Raw genomic sequence first — 19,428 nt, 5'->3', positions numbered from 1 at the left:
ACCAATTTTGTGGCCGGCTCGCAAGCCCAAACAAGTGTGTGCGGCGTGCCTGTTATGTTTCCGGTCTAGCTAGATCCGGTGTGGTGTTGTAGTTTTTCTAACGTTACTAGTTGTTGCAACAGCATGTGAAAAGAACTACAAAGTTTGCTAGGCCAAAAAAACGTTAATCTCGCGCTAAAAAAATTGACGCCGTTAAAATGGGTTTGCGTTAACGCCGTTAATAACGCGTTTAACTGACAGCACTAGTTATTACAGAATAGAACTAATGTTCTTGTCTTGTTTATTGAGCTCTTGTGTTTAAGAAAACCAGAGCTGTCTACTTGTGTTGTTCAATCTATTTTTTTATGTGTTTTCAGTGTGTCTGCTCAGGGATTCTTGTAGGATCTGGAATGCAGAAAATTGCAGCCTTGTCCAACCCGGTGTTTTACTATTGCATTGGTCTGCCAGTGGCAATAGCTCTGATGTTTGCTGCTCAGTATATTAGGTAATGTTTCCATCCTGTTCTAACTCTGTGAGTTTTTGCAAACAAGCTAGGAATAAAAATAAATACAGTGACCCTGTTATTCCTGTGATCTTATACCAACCTTTTTTGGCTCGGGATCCCAACATTACACTCTTATATTTGACTCTTTCCCTGTACCGGAGCCCTCCGCTCACAGCAGGCCCACCTTTACATTGAACTGGGCTAATGACTCCTACACCACTGGCCCTGACCCCAAACCTATGAGCTATCTTTGTGGTATTTTTGGCCAATAACCGTTGTTTTAATCAACATTTATTCACAAGATCTTATCATGGTTTATGTGTATTTCTTTTAATGTTATTATTCCGGTCTTATTACCAGGGAAGCTGGATTGCTTTGTTGTTTATTGATATTTTTAAAATTAAAACGCTACATCTATCAACATTTATTTAGAAGTTATCATGGTATTCATTTCTTTATTTTAATTCTAATATTTTGGTCTTATTTCCAAATACCCCTATGGGGACAATAAAGTAGGCTATTGCCTGCTAAGTGGTCTCCATGATATGTAAAAAAAAATTCGTTGTCGTAGGACTAAAGCAAACACATCGTTGGTCTCAACCCGAAGAGTAACATATGTCAGTCTGAAGAGGATACATCACTCTTGCTTTGAAATATTGACCTCTGAACCTTTAACCCAGTACACGTTTGAAGGCTTGTTTTTTAGCAACAGAAGGTGCTACACACATAGGACCAGCTGTTCTAGAAAGCTCTGGACCTCAGCTGTAATGTAGATATGGTAACCAAAGTTTTCCCACTGTAAGCACTGTCAAATATGGTAATAAGCTATTTTCACCTATTTAATGATTAGACTTTTCAAATCTGATGACACCATGTGTGTTCACCATCTCAAAAAAACCAGGGTGTATCCAAAATTCTACACTGTCAACTTCTACTTATGAGAAATATACCAATATATTTTAAAACTACAACTCCCACTAGAGACATACCACAGAACCTATTACAAAGCCAGTATACTTGTAGTTCTTCCGGGGAGGGCAGGGACGGACTGCCATTGCCCCTAGCCGTGTGCGATAAACACTATCCGGGAAGTCCTGATACTATGCCACAATACTGTAGCCTATCAGACAAGGTATTCACAGCAAGTAACATCTCAAAACCAATGATGATAATTAACAACTAAACACTCTCTGTAGAGACAGGTGTTTAGGCTTTTGCTGAGGGTGGTAAGTGTTCCAGGCTGTGACTATCTGACTTGGGCCGTGTGAAATATTGTGAAGTAGAGCATCCTGGGACATCCTTGCACTTCCCTGCACTCTCCCTGTCATCTTTTGTGCTGCAACTATCTTCAACCTGAGTAAACAAATTATTTTAAAGATAGGTTATTAGCTATTATTGATATAATATGTGTTAAAGAATTAGCATTGAATAACCTATTCAATATTTTGTCAATGTCATATTACATTTTTAACTCATATTAAGGCGGTGAAATGATGAAAATGACTAGGCCCTATCAATTTTGTCTATGAAGCTTTCACAAACAACCACCAGGCCTTTGCCAGTTCCACAAACATTTAGTGAATTATTTAGCGCCCTTCCCTGTTTGTTAGCACGTTTTGAGTGGTACCAATGCATGCCTGATGTTTTCCTGTTTAATTCAATACCATAGTCTTCATCCTAGCAGCAAAAGTGAGCTCAATACGACCTCTCATATACGACGAAGTGAAATCGTGATTAATTTCTAACGCGCTTAATTTCTAATGCGTTTAATGTTTAAAATTAACCTCACAGAAAGTATTAAACACTTTAAGTTTGACAGCACTAAATGGCACGATCATTTTCATAATCATGATGCACACCCATGTTGATATCTGACTATGCAATTTGCTAAGATAGGGATAAAGGCAGCCTATTATAATGTGCCCTGATCCTGGCACTCAGTACCTCTTGCTGATGTTAAAATTAACTCAGCTGTCTGTCCCTCATCATGACCAGGCTGTTGATTGGTGATAGCCAGACTAGTAGGCCTACTCTTCTTCCTCAGTTTCTTTTACACATAGCATATACAGTAAGTGATCATATTAGCGCCCCCTGCTGTTGGCTATTAATATTGCTTTATTAGACTTTTTTGTGCCGACGGCCGTCGGTTGGACAAATCTAACCTTTTTCGTCAATCTGTGCGTTCCCGAACGCACAGATTGTCAGTCCGTCCCTGGGAGGGGACGGAGGTGGGTGGGAGGACTTGGTTGACTCCTATTTTTCTGCTGTCCACCTTGAATGGTAAAAAACTGAAACTGTATTTTATTATTATTGTTATTTTTATTGTTTAAATCCTCAAATACAAAGTTCAACAAAAACATAAATATCACGCCAAAAATTGCTTCCTATTGAAATACATTAGTTTCAGATTGTACATCACTGCATTGTCTTCCTATATCACTGTCACTCAGCCCTGGTATTCTCTAGGACAGAGGTGATTGATAAATAACAAGACAGTTATTTTTTTATTGGGCCAATCAATAAGAAGGAGATTTAAGAATGAAACTAACCACAGAGAAGTCAGAATATATTATTTCACCAAGACATTTGTCATAGTCTGTAATCTGAACTACAAACTATAGATTGAGCTCTTCTTCTACGGTTCTTTGAAATATGCAGTTCAAGGGAAGGAATAGAAACTATGTTGCCAAGGATCCAAAAATGAAACCACCAATTATTAAGATCCTGTCATTCTTCACGTAACAGCATCCCACAGCCGCCGAACTGATGGGCAGAAAAATCCTACTCTTGGTCCTGCTAGGATGTAGCTGCATTAGTAAATAACTGCAAAGCTACTTACACATGAGATAGTCTAATCAAAGAAAATGTCCTCTTTTATCAGACACACATTGTGTAAATAAATCTGCACAAACAAAAGAAGCACCAAAACCAGATTTAAATTTCATCATATTCCTGTAAATAAATGCCACCGTTTTACAGATATCAGGAAATAAAAAGTGCCATGGTGAGGGGACTGCTGAAGTGACCAGTTTTTATTTAAATTTGGAGCCAACACAGTTCTACTTTGTGATACAGTGATGATATAATAATTTCACTTTTATTTTTAACATGTTAAGTGTACACACTCTGTGATATGGAATTTGGATTTGTTAAAGCAGGTGTAGCACTATGAGTTGGGAAAGGTACTACTCATACTGTTTCTATTATTGCTGTATCATATAGGAACTCAAAAGACCTGCCTCGTTTAATTGATTAACTGATTCATGATAAAACATATATTATCTATACTAAGACAACTCATTTGTAGTAGTTTATATTTGATTTAAAGTTGCCAAAAGTGATTAAAGATTCCCCCAAAAGTAGTTCTGGACTGTTTCACTAAAATAATATGCAATATTGCTAACTACAGCCATGATTTAACTGACTTACAGGTAAGTTATTGTGCTGCATGGTTCCACAACCAAGAAGTTAATATTAGAGTCCTTAAGCAACTATCACAAGTTTTACTCTAATGATTCTGACAGCAAATCTTTACACATGTGACTTGTTAATGATGCCACAGCATGTTACTGATTGCAGTCTCTGTAGGTGAGCAGGCCAAGATTACAGTCGCTGTGAGGAGCCGGTGACAATGTTACAGCTGATGAGCAAGACTAAAGCTCAGACGACGATGTAACAATGTACAAATCAAGCCTGATTTACATGTTGAGTAACGATAAATTAATATGCATGTTTTTTATGGGACTGTTGAAAACTTCAGTCGGGGCTGATGTGCAGTGGCTTGTGGGTGCACTGGCTTCGTATAGGCCAGAGTGCAGACTTTTGTGGAAACCTCTTATGTGAGAGCACTTTTGAAGTTATCACCTATGACCACCAAAATATGCAGTTGTTAGTCTGTATCAAAAACATGCCTTCAGAAGGGCCTGACTATGTGGCCTAAATACAAATACAGTTGGACTGCATTATTATTCTTTAACAAGTTATGTGTAATTTGATTAGTCCATATATTGAGCCACTGACTAACCAGTGGCTTCTTGTAGCCTCATATTTACTGTACAGACTTGAGAGTGTAATTGATCTCTCATCTAACTTCATGCCAGAAAGCAAATAACCGTATTTCCCAAAATGATAATTCTGTTTAGGGCTGCTTGATGTGAGAACATGTCAGCTGTTAGCATTTAGTCTATATATACACAAACTTCTACTTCCAGGATTGCTCCGTACTGCCGGAAATTCTGCCGTATGTCCTTCCTTTTGGCCGGATGTCCATTACCTTACACTTTTTTTGTGTTGGAATTTTAAACTCAGGTCGATTTATGAGGACTATGGTTAACTGCTCCTCAGATCTCTGCAGGGTAAATCCAGACAGCTAGCTAGACTATCTGTCCAATCTGAGTTTTCTATTGCACGTCTAAAACAACTTTTGAACGTACACATGTTCCACCAAAACAAGTTCCTTCCCGAGGCTATTTTGCAGAGGCACTATGGCTCTGTGCAGCACGTACCGCCCAAGACGATTATAATAAACCAAAGCAGGTCTTTCTCCCATCCCGGAATGCTGTGTGGTCTACTCAGACCTTCCTCTGCAGTGCTGTGGAGGAAGGCCTGGTAAAGCGAGACATTGGACAGCATATATCAGCTTAATCAGTGAGCTCTAGGTGCTGATAGGTGAATTTTGTTTCCCGTTTCTAGTCTTTGTGCAAAGCTGACTGGCTTCAGGCTGTAGACCAATATTTCACAGACAGACATTTCAATTAGGAGAGACTTCACTAAGAGTGAACAATTATTCAAGTGCATTATCTTTGGCAATTAGACCCTAAGGTGACTTGGTATATTCAGGGGGGTAGTGATGTCGTGATTAGTTCATAATATTCCCCCCTGGGGTCTAGACTCTGACGGTGGTGGTGAAGAGAGTTGCTGAAGACCTGGATGCTGGAATGTGGAGCAGGACTGGGCACTGATATGATGAAGACTGGAGGTGAAGGTGTGGACAAGGGACAGATCTGTGAAATGACAACTGACAGCACCAGAAAGGGAAACATATTTTAAAGTTTGACAGCAAGGATATGATTGGCTAAGTGAGAGATCATGGCATGACCTGGTTGAACTACTTCGAGTGAACGCCCAAAGAGTACAGAAGCCGGAGAGAGATGAGAATGAGTGAGTGAGTAAAGGAAGTCTTCCTGATTGAACTTTCGCTAAGCTTCATGAGTGGTATCTATCTTCTCCTACAACTTGAATAACAAGCATATTTTCCAAAATGTTGAGCTAATTGCTTTCATAGGATCCGTAGAGAAATACCATACATGTACATATTTCTGACAATCACACATGGTTAATGTTTGCTGTTAGCAGATTGAATTCTTTATTTGTGAGCTTATAACTGTGGATATGTCTGTTTGACATGTCTTCATCCAGCCAGCACGTTGCAGTGTGACCATACCGACCTTTCATTATCATCAAATTTGGCTACACAGATCAAAGAAAAGAAAAAATAAACTAAAGAAAAAGAGCAGCTTTTCTGTCTTTGATGATGAAAGCACACATCCATGGACGTGCTGTAGCCTAAATATAGCATTTATTCATGCTCTTTCTAATTGTGGCATCCATTCAGACTATATATGTCATAATGAAAACATGTTTCCTCAGTGTCTTGACTGGAAACTATCTTACACAGCATGTTTCTATATGAAGAGACATCCCTATACAGCATTTATCCAGTTCAGCTTTTCATTGGCTACCTCATTAAAGTCATGCTTCCTATAAGTTTACATGACTAATGTACAGTAAGTACTGCAAAAGTGACTGGGTTTGAACTATAAATAAGATTAGAACAAGAAAAACTAACTTTAGTACTAAGTACCATAAATAGGCTTTTCTTTAAAGACAAACCCTTTGGTATGAAGTAATGAGTAATAATCCAAATGGATCTAAACAAGTTCAACAACTTTTCAAGTTTTCAAAATGATGAAATAATTTCACTTTTTTAATAAAGTTATGGAACATTTTTACTTGTATAACATGAATCACTGTAATATTCATATCATTAGTGCATAATAACTGGTCAGAGGTTTTGTAAAAGTGTGAGTATGGAATGGAAATATGTCATTACAAATTGCTTCAGATGTTATGATGGAAGCTGCCTTCACTCTGCTAATCACTTAAACTTGTAACACCCAAAGACATATTTTTGTATGTATAATTTTGCTGTCAATTGTAGGTGTCTGTTTTTTTCTACATGGAATACGTTATTGCTAAACATGAAGATGCATCCCTACTCGGGAAGGCAGACTCACAGAGCTGTTTTGTGCTGCACACATGAGGTCTAATAATGGTCACTCGTCTCATTCTAGCAGTCTGATGAGCAGCTCGCTGATGAAGACTCCAGCAGCGAGGATGATGACCATGAGCAGCACAGCGAGGCCCCGTCGTACCACCAGCTGCCTGACTGACAGAACCACGTCATCCGATGTCTGCTGACCTGCACTGAGCACTTCCAGCTTCCCCTCCATTGGACTCAAAGAAGTGGATATACTGGTCACAATGTGAACCTGTTTCTCACCAGAATCCAGGGCTGTGAGAGGTTTTAATACATGACTAGCGTTAGTTGTGCAATAGTTCTCAGAAAAAAAAGATGTCCATATGTGTTTACCTTTGTTTTCTATCCCAAAGATCTCGTTCCTCTGTGTAACGTGGACTCCTGCCCTTATCTGTGCCTATTTAGAGATATTTAAAACAACTATATTACATATTTAAAAAAACACTAAAAACATTAGTATCACATGCTGTCCACATTGTTGAATTTGCATTGTTTTATATACAATGGCAAGGGCACTGTATTAATTGAATTAATTCCGTCCTGTGACACAGGGTATCACTCACCTCTTCAGTGACTTTTGTCCAGTTTAGTTTATACAGGAAAACTATAAAAAATGTGAACTGTACCAAAACACAAATGAAAAACCCAGACCACAACCCTGCAACAGAGATGGAAAGAGGGCAGATTATTAGTTTGAATGGAAATATGATTCCATTTTTACTTACTGTGTAAATATTTGTATCTGTCCTCACCTACGATACCCATTTTGACAGGGAACATCAAAGACACTCCAATGGGGAACCCAATGAAGTAGAAACCCACCAAGCTGCACACAGCACCAACCATTGGCTTCCCTGCCCCCCTGACAATACCTCCTGTCACAGCCTGTGCAGGTAAAACGATAAAAAGAGAAATCTGACATCTGTGACAACACGTCAGGTTTATTTTGCTCAGCAGAGAGGTAAATTGATTTGTGTGGCAAAGGCTCACCGCAATGGCCTCAGCGACATTGATGAAACAGTAAATCTTCATGACATCAGCCACCCTCTGAATAATGTCTCTAAAAGCAAAATGCAAATACAGACCTGAGAATAAAATTGCAAAACAAAATGGTGAGTGCAAAGTTGATGTTTCTGCTTAGATGAAATAGCTGCACCATGTCTCAGGTTGTGACAAATCAACAAGTCCAAGCTTACCTTGCTGTCAAGGGTCAGGGTCCTCTGAAGTTAATATATGAAGAATTTCACTTTAACATTATAGGAGCGCTCTGTGTGAGGTTCTGTCGTTAGTTATTGTTTGAGGTAAGAAAACACAAAATCTGTACTCACTTCTCTGTGGTGAAAATGTAACCAACCACATCCTTAGACACACCAAGACAAACTCCGATGAAACATGAGACAATAACTGGATTGGGCATAAGAATGATAGCATGTTATTAGACAATGGTGGGAAATATATAAAACCAAATTTGTGTTTATGTGGATTAGCATATATTTTAAATCAACAAGTGACAGAGAGAGTAGAGGACGCAACAGAAAGCCTTTTGGTGTTAGATTTAAATCAAAAAAACATGGCACATGGCTTTGAAAAAAAGTTGGTAGATCGGGAAAAATTTCCTAACTGCTTGTCCTATCTTAACTTAAGTTTCAAAGATAGGAAATCATATCTTCCCATTACAGAAGCACTAACTAAACTCATGCCTGTGTCCTACATCTCAGACCTCCTGTAACTTATCTTTTTTAGGATTCCTAACTTGGGAAATGCCTAAGTTAGGATGGTTCTGTAATAGCTTAGTTCTTATCCTAAGATAAAATAGGATTTGTTCCTAAATGAAGTTAGAAAACATGTTTCTGTAATACCAATAATCCTAAAAGATAGGATTTCAGATTTAGGAAGTTCTGTAATGAGGCCTGATAGAATAGATCCAAGGAGCTGTAACAAAACTCCACACCAACTCCCTTATCGGTAAACTGTGCAGGAGATTTGTCAGGCTACAAATTTGATTCATACATGCACAGATGAGGGAGACCTTGCTGGATAGCTTGGCTTGCTCTGTGTTCCCAGCACCAAGAGCATTTCCAACCCGGACACTGGCAGCAACAGAGCAACCCATTGAAAACTGTGGTAGACAGGATGAATGGAAAATGGAAATAATCATTTCATAGTTAAATATAGTAATACACCAAGATTCTTAAGTATAGTCCTAAGCATCAAAATCATTCAGGTATCTGCACAAATATGACATTAGTATACATTTTTGTTAGATACTTCATCAATCCAAAACATACCAGAAAAAGATAGTTATGCTAACTATAAGAAAAAAGCATTGTAAGGCAGTTACCATGGAAGCGATAACAGCCAGTTCATAAACTATAGACTGAGCTCCCAACTCGACCTCACTGATGATGCCTGCCAGGAACCCTGCGATCTCATACAGCCACCACTCCAGACAATACATCAGCATGCTGGGGATGGCCAGGTGGAGGAAAGGACCCCACTCCTGCAGGCAGTCCTTTGACCAGCCTTGGAGATAATAGGAGGCACAATGGATTTAGTGAAATGTATTTATACCTTCAAGACAGCCATGTTATACTGAAAACACTGACCGCCAGTAAGAGTTCTTTATTGTCATGTGTACAATACAGATCTGAACCAAAACTCATCCATTAGTGGGATTTGGCTGTTCTAAGGCACAATGGCGCTTTGAGCTAAATGCTAATATCAGCATGCTAACACACCCACAATGACAATGTATACCAGGTTTTGTTTAACAGCTTTACTACCTGAGTTTAGCGTGTTAGTATGTTAACGTTTGCTTATTAGCACTACAGTACAGTTGATAGGAGTGTAATTAGGTTTCTTAAAAAATGTGATATCAATGCAAGTGTGAATCAAGAGGACAGAAAATGTTTGATTAGCACTTTGTTTAACTGATGCCAAAACTATACTGCTTTACTTTCTAGGTCTGTAATTCTTAATAATTTTCTATGAAGTTACCTAGAAAGAACTATGTAATGGGGCACTCAAATTATTAATTGGACATGAACAATCTTGATGAATTTGTTCATGTCCAATTAATTAATTACATTAATTGTAAAGCTAGGGTAGAGTCTTTTTCTAAGTGCACAGCAGGTCAACATCTAAATGTGTGAAATGTAGCTGCTATAGGCAACCAAACAATTCAACAGACATAGAGAGTAACATTTATAATAATGTATAAAATATATATCTAGACTTACTTTTATGAAACATTTAAATTTAAATGGAGCTTTCATTTCAAGGACATCTGGCAGAGCTAACCAGTAATGTATAGTAGTAATAAATAGTCTCTTTGTTTCTATTTTCCTGACAATTAGCACCATATTACAAAATTCATCCGAGAAATCTTCCAAGAAATCATAAGAAGGTCAAATGAAAAGTTATGCCTACAGTAGTTTTATACACTATACTTACCATCCCATGTAGCTTTTTGCAGTCCCCTGGAGCAGATGTACACAAACAAAAACACAGCCAAAGCATATTGTGAGATGGTATTGGCAGCTGCAGATCCACTTTAGTGGCGTCCAGACGATTAAACAACACCCAAAAAAGGTAGAAAAACAAAGCATGTAGTCATTGTCAGTCACTCATACAAAGAAGTCCTCAAATAAAGCCTCCAGCATGCTATATTCTTACTCTGACTTATACTCTAGACTGGTTTTTAATATTAAAGATTATGACTCAGTTAAGGAGTACACTATTGTGGGTATGGTGGGTGTACTCACGCGACCCCCAGATCCAGAAGGTTGAGGAAGATGTAGTTTATCAATAGATTTAAAACATTCCCCATGGCTCCAGATATCACCTGGGGCCACATGATGCCCTGTGAGCCAAAGCAAGCTGTTTAAAAAAAACACGCTGTGTTCAACACATCAGTGCAGCTGCTGTTGGCTACTTTCTCACAGTACACGTTCCTTTCTAGCACACAAAATGGTCTTGTTACGGACAAACTGTAAGACCACACACCAGTGGTCTTGCAGGTCATTAAACACACCTGATTCTGAAGATACCTCCCCTGCAGCTGGTACATGAAGGCAGCCTGAAGAATCCGGCATGAAGTTGAAGGGATGAATGGGGTTAATTGGATCAATAACGCAACACAAAAACAATTCAATACAGCATATATGGATGGAGATAATAAAAAAACATGTTATAAAAAACTGTTGAGGAGGTTGAACTCACTGGTAGAGCGGGCATAAAAATCTTCACATACAGCTGGGAAAGTCTTTATGGAAGAAAGACAAAAAGGGAAAATGATAAACACAACACATCATATATGTATATATATATATATATATATATATATATATATATATATATATATATATATATGCTATTAGTTTAGTGCATCACAGCCATACAATAGCACAAACTGACATCAAATGCTACATATACACTTATTACTTGTGAATCGAGTTTTATATATATATAATAATTCTGAATTGTAAAAGGGTTCACCTGGCAACCTCTGCGCTCTGCCTGACAGCCAGCAGAATAGGCTGAGTGTTAATGAGGACGGCCCAGCAGGGAAAACAGGCTAAGAGCAGAATCAAAACTCCACGTTGGAGTATCACTCCTACACGCTTTAGGTTACCACTCCCATAAGTCTAAAAAACAGGAAAATAAAACAAGACTTGCTCAAGTGGAAGAAAAAGGGCAATTTGACACAGGAAAACAAATCTGGAAGAGCATACTGTGAACACAGCAGTAACTGGTCAGGACCGACCTGGTTGTATAAATAAGATGAATTGAATACCTGAGATATGAGAGTATCACATGCTGATGCCAAACCAGAGCCAATGGAAATACCTGTGACATTTATTACCTATATTGAAATGAGATATCATTAGACAACAGTCCAGAAAGAAATGGAAAACAGATTCATGCTTGGATGCTATGAAAGAGAATGAGCAGTGATGCCTGAGAGCAGAATGCCAACAAAAACAGAAACTAAACGGCACCGAGATCACTCACGGCTATCGCTAACGCCACCCCCGCCAGCTCTGTTTTCCCCAGGTGACCGCAGAACACCATGCTGACGAAGCCGATCAGGAAGCTCATCAACTGTGAAATCAACTGAAAAACAAAGTCATGCTCCCTCGTTTTCATAAATATAAAAAGATAAGTGAACTTTACCAAACTTGAATGAAACAGTAAACTCCACATGCAGCACATACAGTAGCTGATGGAGTTATTATTTGTACAAAAAAACATGTTTCAAAAGGCATTGAGGTAAGAGAAAGTTCTTATTTGCTCTGGCAGCTGGCATGTGTTATGCTTTGGTTTTTGCAACTTCTTTTGTATTTCTAAAGATCTTTACTACTTCTCTTTTCTTCTTTAGAAAATCGTTCTAGTGATTGCTGGTGCAGGTTTTTTACAGTCTTTGGCATCATAAGGAAACTAAATGTCCTCATCTATCAAGTTCTGGCTTTGCGCGCTGAATGGGAGTCAGAGAAAAGTGAAAACTATTTTTATCCTCACAAAGTTATAATTTTTGGTTCAGATTTCTATGCTGTATTGAAAATATTGTTCTAAAATATATCTGATAAACTCTATCAAGCATGTTTAAAGTCTATACATTTGAGTTGATATATACTGTATAAGAAACTTTAAGGTATTTAAGGCTTACTTTTGAACATCTTCAAGTGCTAATTTAGTCCAACCAACATATCAGACTGATACTCAAGATAGTGATGCCTCTAAGGCATTTATTTAGGTCAGTGAGAGGGTGTATCCTGTTTTCTGTAAATTACTGACACACTTTTATCACTACAGGCAATTCTTTTTCTAATTATTCCCAATGGTTTGTAGGTATTACCCTGTTAATTACTGTTATAATGGAGCAGGTGGCAAACTGAAAAGGATTACTGGTACATCACAATGCTCATGTTTCAAACTAAAGGCAACACAGACATATTCACTTTTATCATGGTAATAAGTGACCAACACTGCAAACTACTCTACATAATAGCAGCTTTTAAAAATATACAATCCTAACAGCCTCAACAGGACAGATGTTCCTGTATCTAATATGATTCACACTCAATTATTCTGAATGTTGTTGCAGACTTAGTACCTTTAGCTCTGAAAATGTTTAGTCAGGAGGAGTTTATAATTCAACTCTTGTAAACACAATCTTACCATGGGTCCCGCCAGTTTTAAAAACTGAACAGTTTCATTCTTGTAGTCCACAGGTAACCAGAGGTTGATTCTTTTCATGCAGGATCCGCAGCATGAGTCAACACTGCGAGCAGCAGCAGAAGGTGATTCGTCTGTTTTGGAGTGTCCATTTACTCCTCCATATGTGTTTTTTGTAGCTAAATCTTCCATACTGAAATTAGATTTGGCAGAACACAGAACTCAATACCAAACTGAATGGTCGTACAGTAAGTCCCCTCAGACAAGAAGCCTGGGAGTAATCAATAACCAATTACCTTGGTAATAATAATCAATAACCAAGGCAATGTCCGCCCGCCTTACTCTCTACTGTCTGTGAGAGTGGGTAAATACAGTATGCTGGGGCATTGCTACAAGTCAGATCTCTCCACCCCCGACCCACCAACAAGCTGTGCACTCCCCTTAAAAACGGTGCCAAAATGAAGCTGGTAGTTTTTCTCTCAGCTGCTCTGCAGCATCACAGATCTTTACTGTTTCACCAAGGTTCAAAGGAATGAAATGTTTTGGTCATGCCTATTATTTAACACACTGTATGAGTTACAGGGCTTTCACCCTACTTAAAGGTGTCCTCAACAGGATATTGATGGGAGGTGGAAGTTGTGACGCAGACAATTTTACTGTGGAGAATAAGGTAGAAAAAGTTAAAGATGACTTTAACAGTACAGGTAAATGACACATTATATTTGCTCCTAGATATGTAATGAGGGGTTAAAATGATACTGTCACTGGTCATAGAGGCTTAGTCTGCTGTGGTACCTGTAGAGTGGGTGATAAGTGATAAGTTGGTTGTCACATAGTCATCTGACCCCTTGTAAATGTAAAAATGTAAACAGTTTTAAAGGGGCTATATATAGTGTGAAATAACAATTTCACACTAACAATGTGTCACTTAACAATGTGAAAACAATGTTACAAAGTGAAAGGGATCGCTTTTGATTATCGCAGAACACACCGAAGAGACGAGACATAATACGTCTCCATAATAGCAGGCGGCGCAAATGTGTATTGTTGCCCAAAAACATTTTAACCGGCAGCTGATTGGACGAACACGTCACATGGGTTTGTTTTCTCCCTAAATTCAAAGCCAGACTGTCATGGCAGGTTGTTCAGAATAAGATCTCATATTGTACTAAAATAGTTCACTGAAACATGTTTCTGAAAACATTTTAAGCGAGAAATAGGCCATGCAGTTGCTGAATCTGTCTTAATTTCAGATCAACAAAGTTCAGTCAGCTTGAAAGATTAAAGGTCAAAATAAAGGCCAAAATAAAGGCCGCCAGCCCCCCAGACGGACGACGGCACGGAACACATGGAACAGACTCGAGTCACCGACCTCGCCAGACTGTCCAAAGCCGATTATCGGGTTCGTGTGTCAGCGCCTTTAGGCTTTACAGAGCTTTACAGACAGTTTCAGCTCATTGTTTAACTGCCCGGGCCGCAACTTTGATTCACTCTCGCCACTCTCATAGTGTCTTTTTTGTCTGCACAAGGCAGCTGTTTTCAACATAAAAACTCTAAAAACCCACTGTATGCTAACTGCTCAGCACCAAAGACCAGACAGACACAGTTAGCAACTATAGCTGGTGAACACCAGGGACCATTTAGGAGCTAAAGAGCCAAATGTTTCCCTCAGGAGTTGGTAGAGACATAAAACGATGCTAGAAGTATTTATTTATATATATATATATATATATATATATATATATATATATATATATATATATATATATATATATAAATAAATATATATAATAATAAATAAAAAAAATATATATAATAATAAATAAATATATATTATATATATATATATATATATATATATATATATGTATATGTATATATGTAGTATTTATAGTATTTGCCGGGTGGTCAGAAACACAACTTCACATGAATGATAATGTCGCCCCATAACATAGCTGTTGTGTTCACAGCTTGTTTCCGCTACCCCCAAAAGAAGAAGAAGAAGAAATCAGCTATTGCAGAATTAAGTAAAATAACAATTCACGGCTATCGATGGACATATAAATACATATTAATATTGAATAACATATTCAATTGCATGTAATTGAGTTGAAACAATTGGTTGAATAGCATAATGCCATGTAAACACTTCTTTAAATGTTAAGATCTTTGATGTTTGTATTTCATGGCTATTGCATTATAGACTCAACAACACGTGTCTAAGAAGAAACAACTGTTTCAGCATATTCCTGGTTTTAGATTTGACTTAAATGACCACTATAAGCCAAAGGCGATATTTGAAATCCCCATCATCAGAACAAACTGCACACTGTCTGCTAGAAAAAAAAGACTCTTTTGCTGTTGGCTGTCAAACCCTTTCATAACTGCAGAGATACAGAAACTGACGTTGTGTTTCTCACTCAGAGATTTATTTTCCCCTCACCGAGGTAAATCACTGAGTCTGTCACGGGGAAACAGCACACAGGCTTGTATCCTCATCATTTTATATTCTTCCTCCCATAGTAACACCTCTCAGTGAGGTGATCCTCTCTATCTGGTCGTGGCTATGAGAACTTCCCATCGGGTGGTGCTGTTCTGCTCTTGTTGAAATTCAAACGCTCAACATTTCTGGCACATCAGGCTGCTTCACTAAACTTTGAATGGATTCCTAATAATTTCATTAAATAACATAAACGTTTGTTTCTCCTTCTGCTGATTCAAGTCATTAAACACAGTCAAGCAACCTTGCAACATACCGTCGAACATATCGTCAAACACTTTTTTTGTTGTTGCGGTTTTCAACTGTTTTCTTTGCCTTGGAAACCAAAAGGAGAAGAGAAAAGCAGAAAAGAAAAAAGGGAAATTAGCGGAGGCCAACGGGAGAGGAAGGGGGTGACACCTAGTGTAGGCTCTCATTCATTTTCCTGGTTCAGTGATGCAGCAAGGCCCACCGGTTCCACCCACCCACCAAATTGTACTCCTCCGGCTCCCCCATCCCAACCACACGTACAGAATCACACACGTAAATATGTTCCACCAACCAGCGGGGCCGGCGTCCGCCGTGACGTCACACTGCAGTTCTTCTCGGGTTCCACTGGATGACAGTGGCAAGTCACCGCTTACACATGATGAGCCGTCATTTTTAATGGCGACCGGTCAGAGTGTGTGTACGTGAGTGCATTTGTATGTGTTTGTGTTTGTGTGCATGTGTGTTTGGGTGGGGTTCTCGCCTGATGGGGTATTGGAGGGGGTAGATGGTTTGATGGAGGTGTAGGAGGCGGGGGTGGGCAGTAAAATCGCAAATGAGAGGAAATTGTTTTGAGTCACAGCAGATTTGGTGGAGTGAGATAAGGGTTGATGACGGGGGTGGTGGTGTGATTAGGATTAGGGGGGGGGGCTAGGGGTTTGGAGAGAGTAGAAGGTGGGTGGGTGAGTGTGTGCATAGAAGAAGGTTTTAGGAGGGGTTAGACTATTTGCATGCACAGTGTGCGTGTGTGTGTGTTTGTGTGAGTTGGGGTGTGCGTTTATCTGTGTGTATAGGTTGTGATTTTTTTCCTGACTATGGGAGAGGGGAATTGAGGTAAAGATGAGGAGATGGGTGTTTTAGATAATGGCGGCCACAGAGAGAGCGGACGAGGGCAGAGTGTGTCACGCAGAAAGATAGAGTGCAATGGAATAAGAAAGAGTGCATGAGACAAAAGAAGTGAACGTTTGATAGAGAGGCAAAAAAAAGGGAGACAGAGTGCAGAGGGTACACAGAGGGGTGGTGGTGGGGTGTAGGCCATGGGTGAGAGGATGGATGAGGGGAGGGACATTGAAAGAGTGCCAGAGTGATTTTCGACATATTCTCTTCCCTCCTTTGTTGGTTACGTTGTGGGTAGCTTTGGCGGCTAGAGCTTTAGGGGTTTTTGGAGGGAACAATGTCGCAGAGGGACCCGTCGCGTCTGCTCCAGCTGATAATGATGATGCCTACAAATGATAACAATAATAAGTAGCTTCTAGTGGAACCCTAAAACCGCTGGCACGTGACGAGTACGTCACACATTATCACACATGACACACTGCACTGGACACACAGACATGGCTATCTCACGTTGGCAGTGTGTGTGAGGGTGGTCAGAGAGAGATAGAGGGGGGAGAGAGCGAGACACAAAGAGACAGAGGTGGAAAAGAGAGAAAAAAGGGGAGCGAGGAGGAAAACGGATTATACTCGGAGTCTGTCACCTGCATACACTTGACATTCGCACACGGGATGAATCTACGTAGGAGACATGTGCTGAAAGTCAAAAACAAAATGAACGCATTTATAGCTGCCCCTATTGTATGTGGGCAATCTTGTGTAATTTTGCTTTTATCAGTACAGACAGGAAAAGAAAAAAATCAAAGGCAGCCACTCAGAGATAGCTGAAACCTACTGAGCCGCATTATTTTGAAATGTTTTTGTCTTAAAAACCTGAATGAGAGGGTGGGAGGGGAGGGGTGCAGTGTGTGTGTGTGTGTGTGTGTGTGTGCGTGCGTGTGTTTGTGTGTGTGAGTGTGTGTGTGTGTGTGTGTGTGTGTGTGTGTGTGTGTGTGTGTGGTGGGGGTGGTGGTGGTGGTGGTGGTGGTGGGGTTGTTTCACATATTTTCAGTTTAAATCTACACAATGTCAAGCGCCTCATTTGAATTTCAGACTTGTCAAAAGGAACAAATAATTGAAGCGTGGACTCTTCTCACCGAAAAATGACGATATAGATGAGAAGTAATTCAGCCATGACTAAAGCAGAACAGAATTTGCTGTCTGCTCTTTTGATGATGTATGAGCTTTTGAATTTCTTTGGTGAGTCATATAGATATTACTTGAAATAGTAACAGCGATGCTGCACTCACATTGTGTACTAGGTGCTATAAATATGGCTTGATGTTTGGAGAATTTGAAATTCATGTGAGGAGGGTTAACAGAGACAGCAGAGGTATTCTCCAAAAACGATTTACAATCGTAGCATGTAACTGTCGAGTTGCTCAGGTAATTAGGTTACATTATACCTTAATGAATTCCTTGTCTGACCTGCTGAAACAGGCATCATGGGAACATGTTATAGTCCCACTGTTGATTTAAACAGTGCTGTCCTGATAGAATGGACGAGCCTTCTCAAATGCCACCAACCCCAATTTGTCTTCCATGACTCATCCAGCCTCTAAAACAATGCGGCACCGTGCTGCTCGCTCGGTCCCTCATGACACACTGTCCTTTCCATAGCACCCTTGATAAAGCTGCGGGTTTGTCCGCAGGAGTAAACACAAACAGACAGCACCAAAGGGTGTCTCAGGGACTGCTCACACGGGTAAGAGCAGAAAAAAAAACTGTAAAAGATCAGATGGAAACAGGTTTTTGAGGACATCTTGTGTGACTCAGTCAAAAGCCTTCCATTAAGCTCATGGGGGTTATTATGTCTGTGATTGTGGGTTTGTTGTTGTGGAGGTGATTCTGTGATTTGTTTGCGCATAGACTGAAGAGGCTCATTGACTGTGGCAGTTGGTTGACCTTGGAGAGAAGGCAACCTGTTTCTCTCACTTTCAGTTTTACCTTCGGGAGCTTTTTTTTCTTCTTTTTTTCCTTGTCCGAGGAAGTGAAGCGGGGTGATGTTCGATCTGACATGTGAATCGCAGGAGCAGAGCAGCACCTGGCCTCACTATACCTTAAACATATCAGCAGCTTGTGGCACTTGGAAAGTCTCAAAGCTCTTTAAATCGAACCTAAAAAATAACTTTGCAGTATCTGCTTTTGGAGAAAGATTGAAAACAAACGTTTAGCACACACAGGTCTTAACTACACACATTTGAGTGATGTCTCAGCCTAGTGGCCTTCATCACAACAACCTTTCACCTTTTGAAATCTGGTGTGTAAACATGTACACTTGTAAACTTACACGTGCATCAACACCAAAAAAAAGTTGGAGGAGCATATAGTGAAGTAAGGATATGATTGATTTTAGCTGTAAATGTACAGTACGTAAGGAACGGTTACCTCCGTTTAAGGTAAACAGTTTTCTATACTGTTCTAACAAAGCTTATTGTATTGTACAGCCAACAGTCAGAGCTTTCAGCTGTTGCCCTTTATGATTCATACACTGTGTCATTTTAAGTACATTTCGATAGTTGTAGCTTCTGCAAGTCAGATGTTACTCTTAACCACATAGAACTGCACGTGGCAAACCACATACACTTATTTGGGAATTTAAAAAATCTGGATGTAAAGACAGAACAAAAACAATGAAAACATCAGTGAAGCTTGTTTGGACAGAGTTTGACCAACTATGTGGTCAGACTCTACAGTTAAAGGTTGCAACCACAGAGGAAGGTTGTGACCAGGTCATATAATGACAACTATTGAGACCCGGACAAAAAACGTTTACACTCGTCTCTCATTGCTTTCTCAACAATGTAAAGTTTCCAACTCACTAGATGT

General features: G+C 39.4%; 1 protein-coding gene across 2 annotated transcripts in view; it reads right to left on the bottom strand.

Annotated features, from left to right (window-relative positions):
- Positions 1-4,933: 4,933 nt before the first annotated feature.
- LOC120543782 (multidrug and toxin extrusion protein 1-like) overlaps positions 4,934-19,428 on the bottom strand; it is a 24,162-nt gene continuing 9,667 nt past the window's right edge. Inside the window, exons 2-18 of one of the 2 annotated variants that reach the window (XM_039777019.1) lie at positions 12,984-13,173; positions 11,817-11,918; positions 11,599-11,667; positions 11,301-11,449; positions 11,025-11,067; positions 10,837-10,881; positions 10,568-10,665; positions 10,257-10,354; positions 9,145-9,326; positions 8,814-8,922; positions 8,132-8,207; positions 7,794-7,863; positions 7,556-7,688; positions 7,367-7,461; positions 7,137-7,200; positions 6,781-7,058; positions 4,934-5,501 (exon numbers count right to left, since the gene is read on the bottom strand). In XM_039777019.1, coding sequence (XP_039632953.1) covers positions 6,829-7,058; positions 7,137-7,200; positions 7,367-7,461; positions 7,556-7,688; positions 7,794-7,863; positions 8,132-8,207; positions 8,814-8,922; positions 9,145-9,326; positions 10,257-10,354; positions 10,568-10,665; positions 10,837-10,881; positions 11,025-11,067; positions 11,301-11,449; positions 11,599-11,667; positions 11,817-11,918; positions 12,984-13,173 — 1,753 coding nt within the window. In that variant the 3' untranslated portion in view covers positions 4,934-5,501; positions 6,781-6,828. The other variant, XM_039777018.1, reaches the window with a different exon arrangement.

This window comes from Perca fluviatilis, chromosome 16 (genome assembly GCF_010015445.1).
Source record: "Perca fluviatilis chromosome 16, GENO_Pfluv_1.0, whole genome shotgun sequence".
Taxonomy (NCBI): Eukaryota; Metazoa; Chordata; class Actinopteri; order Perciformes; family Percidae; genus Perca; species Perca fluviatilis.
This window is presented reverse-complemented; position numbering and strand designations above follow the sequence as displayed.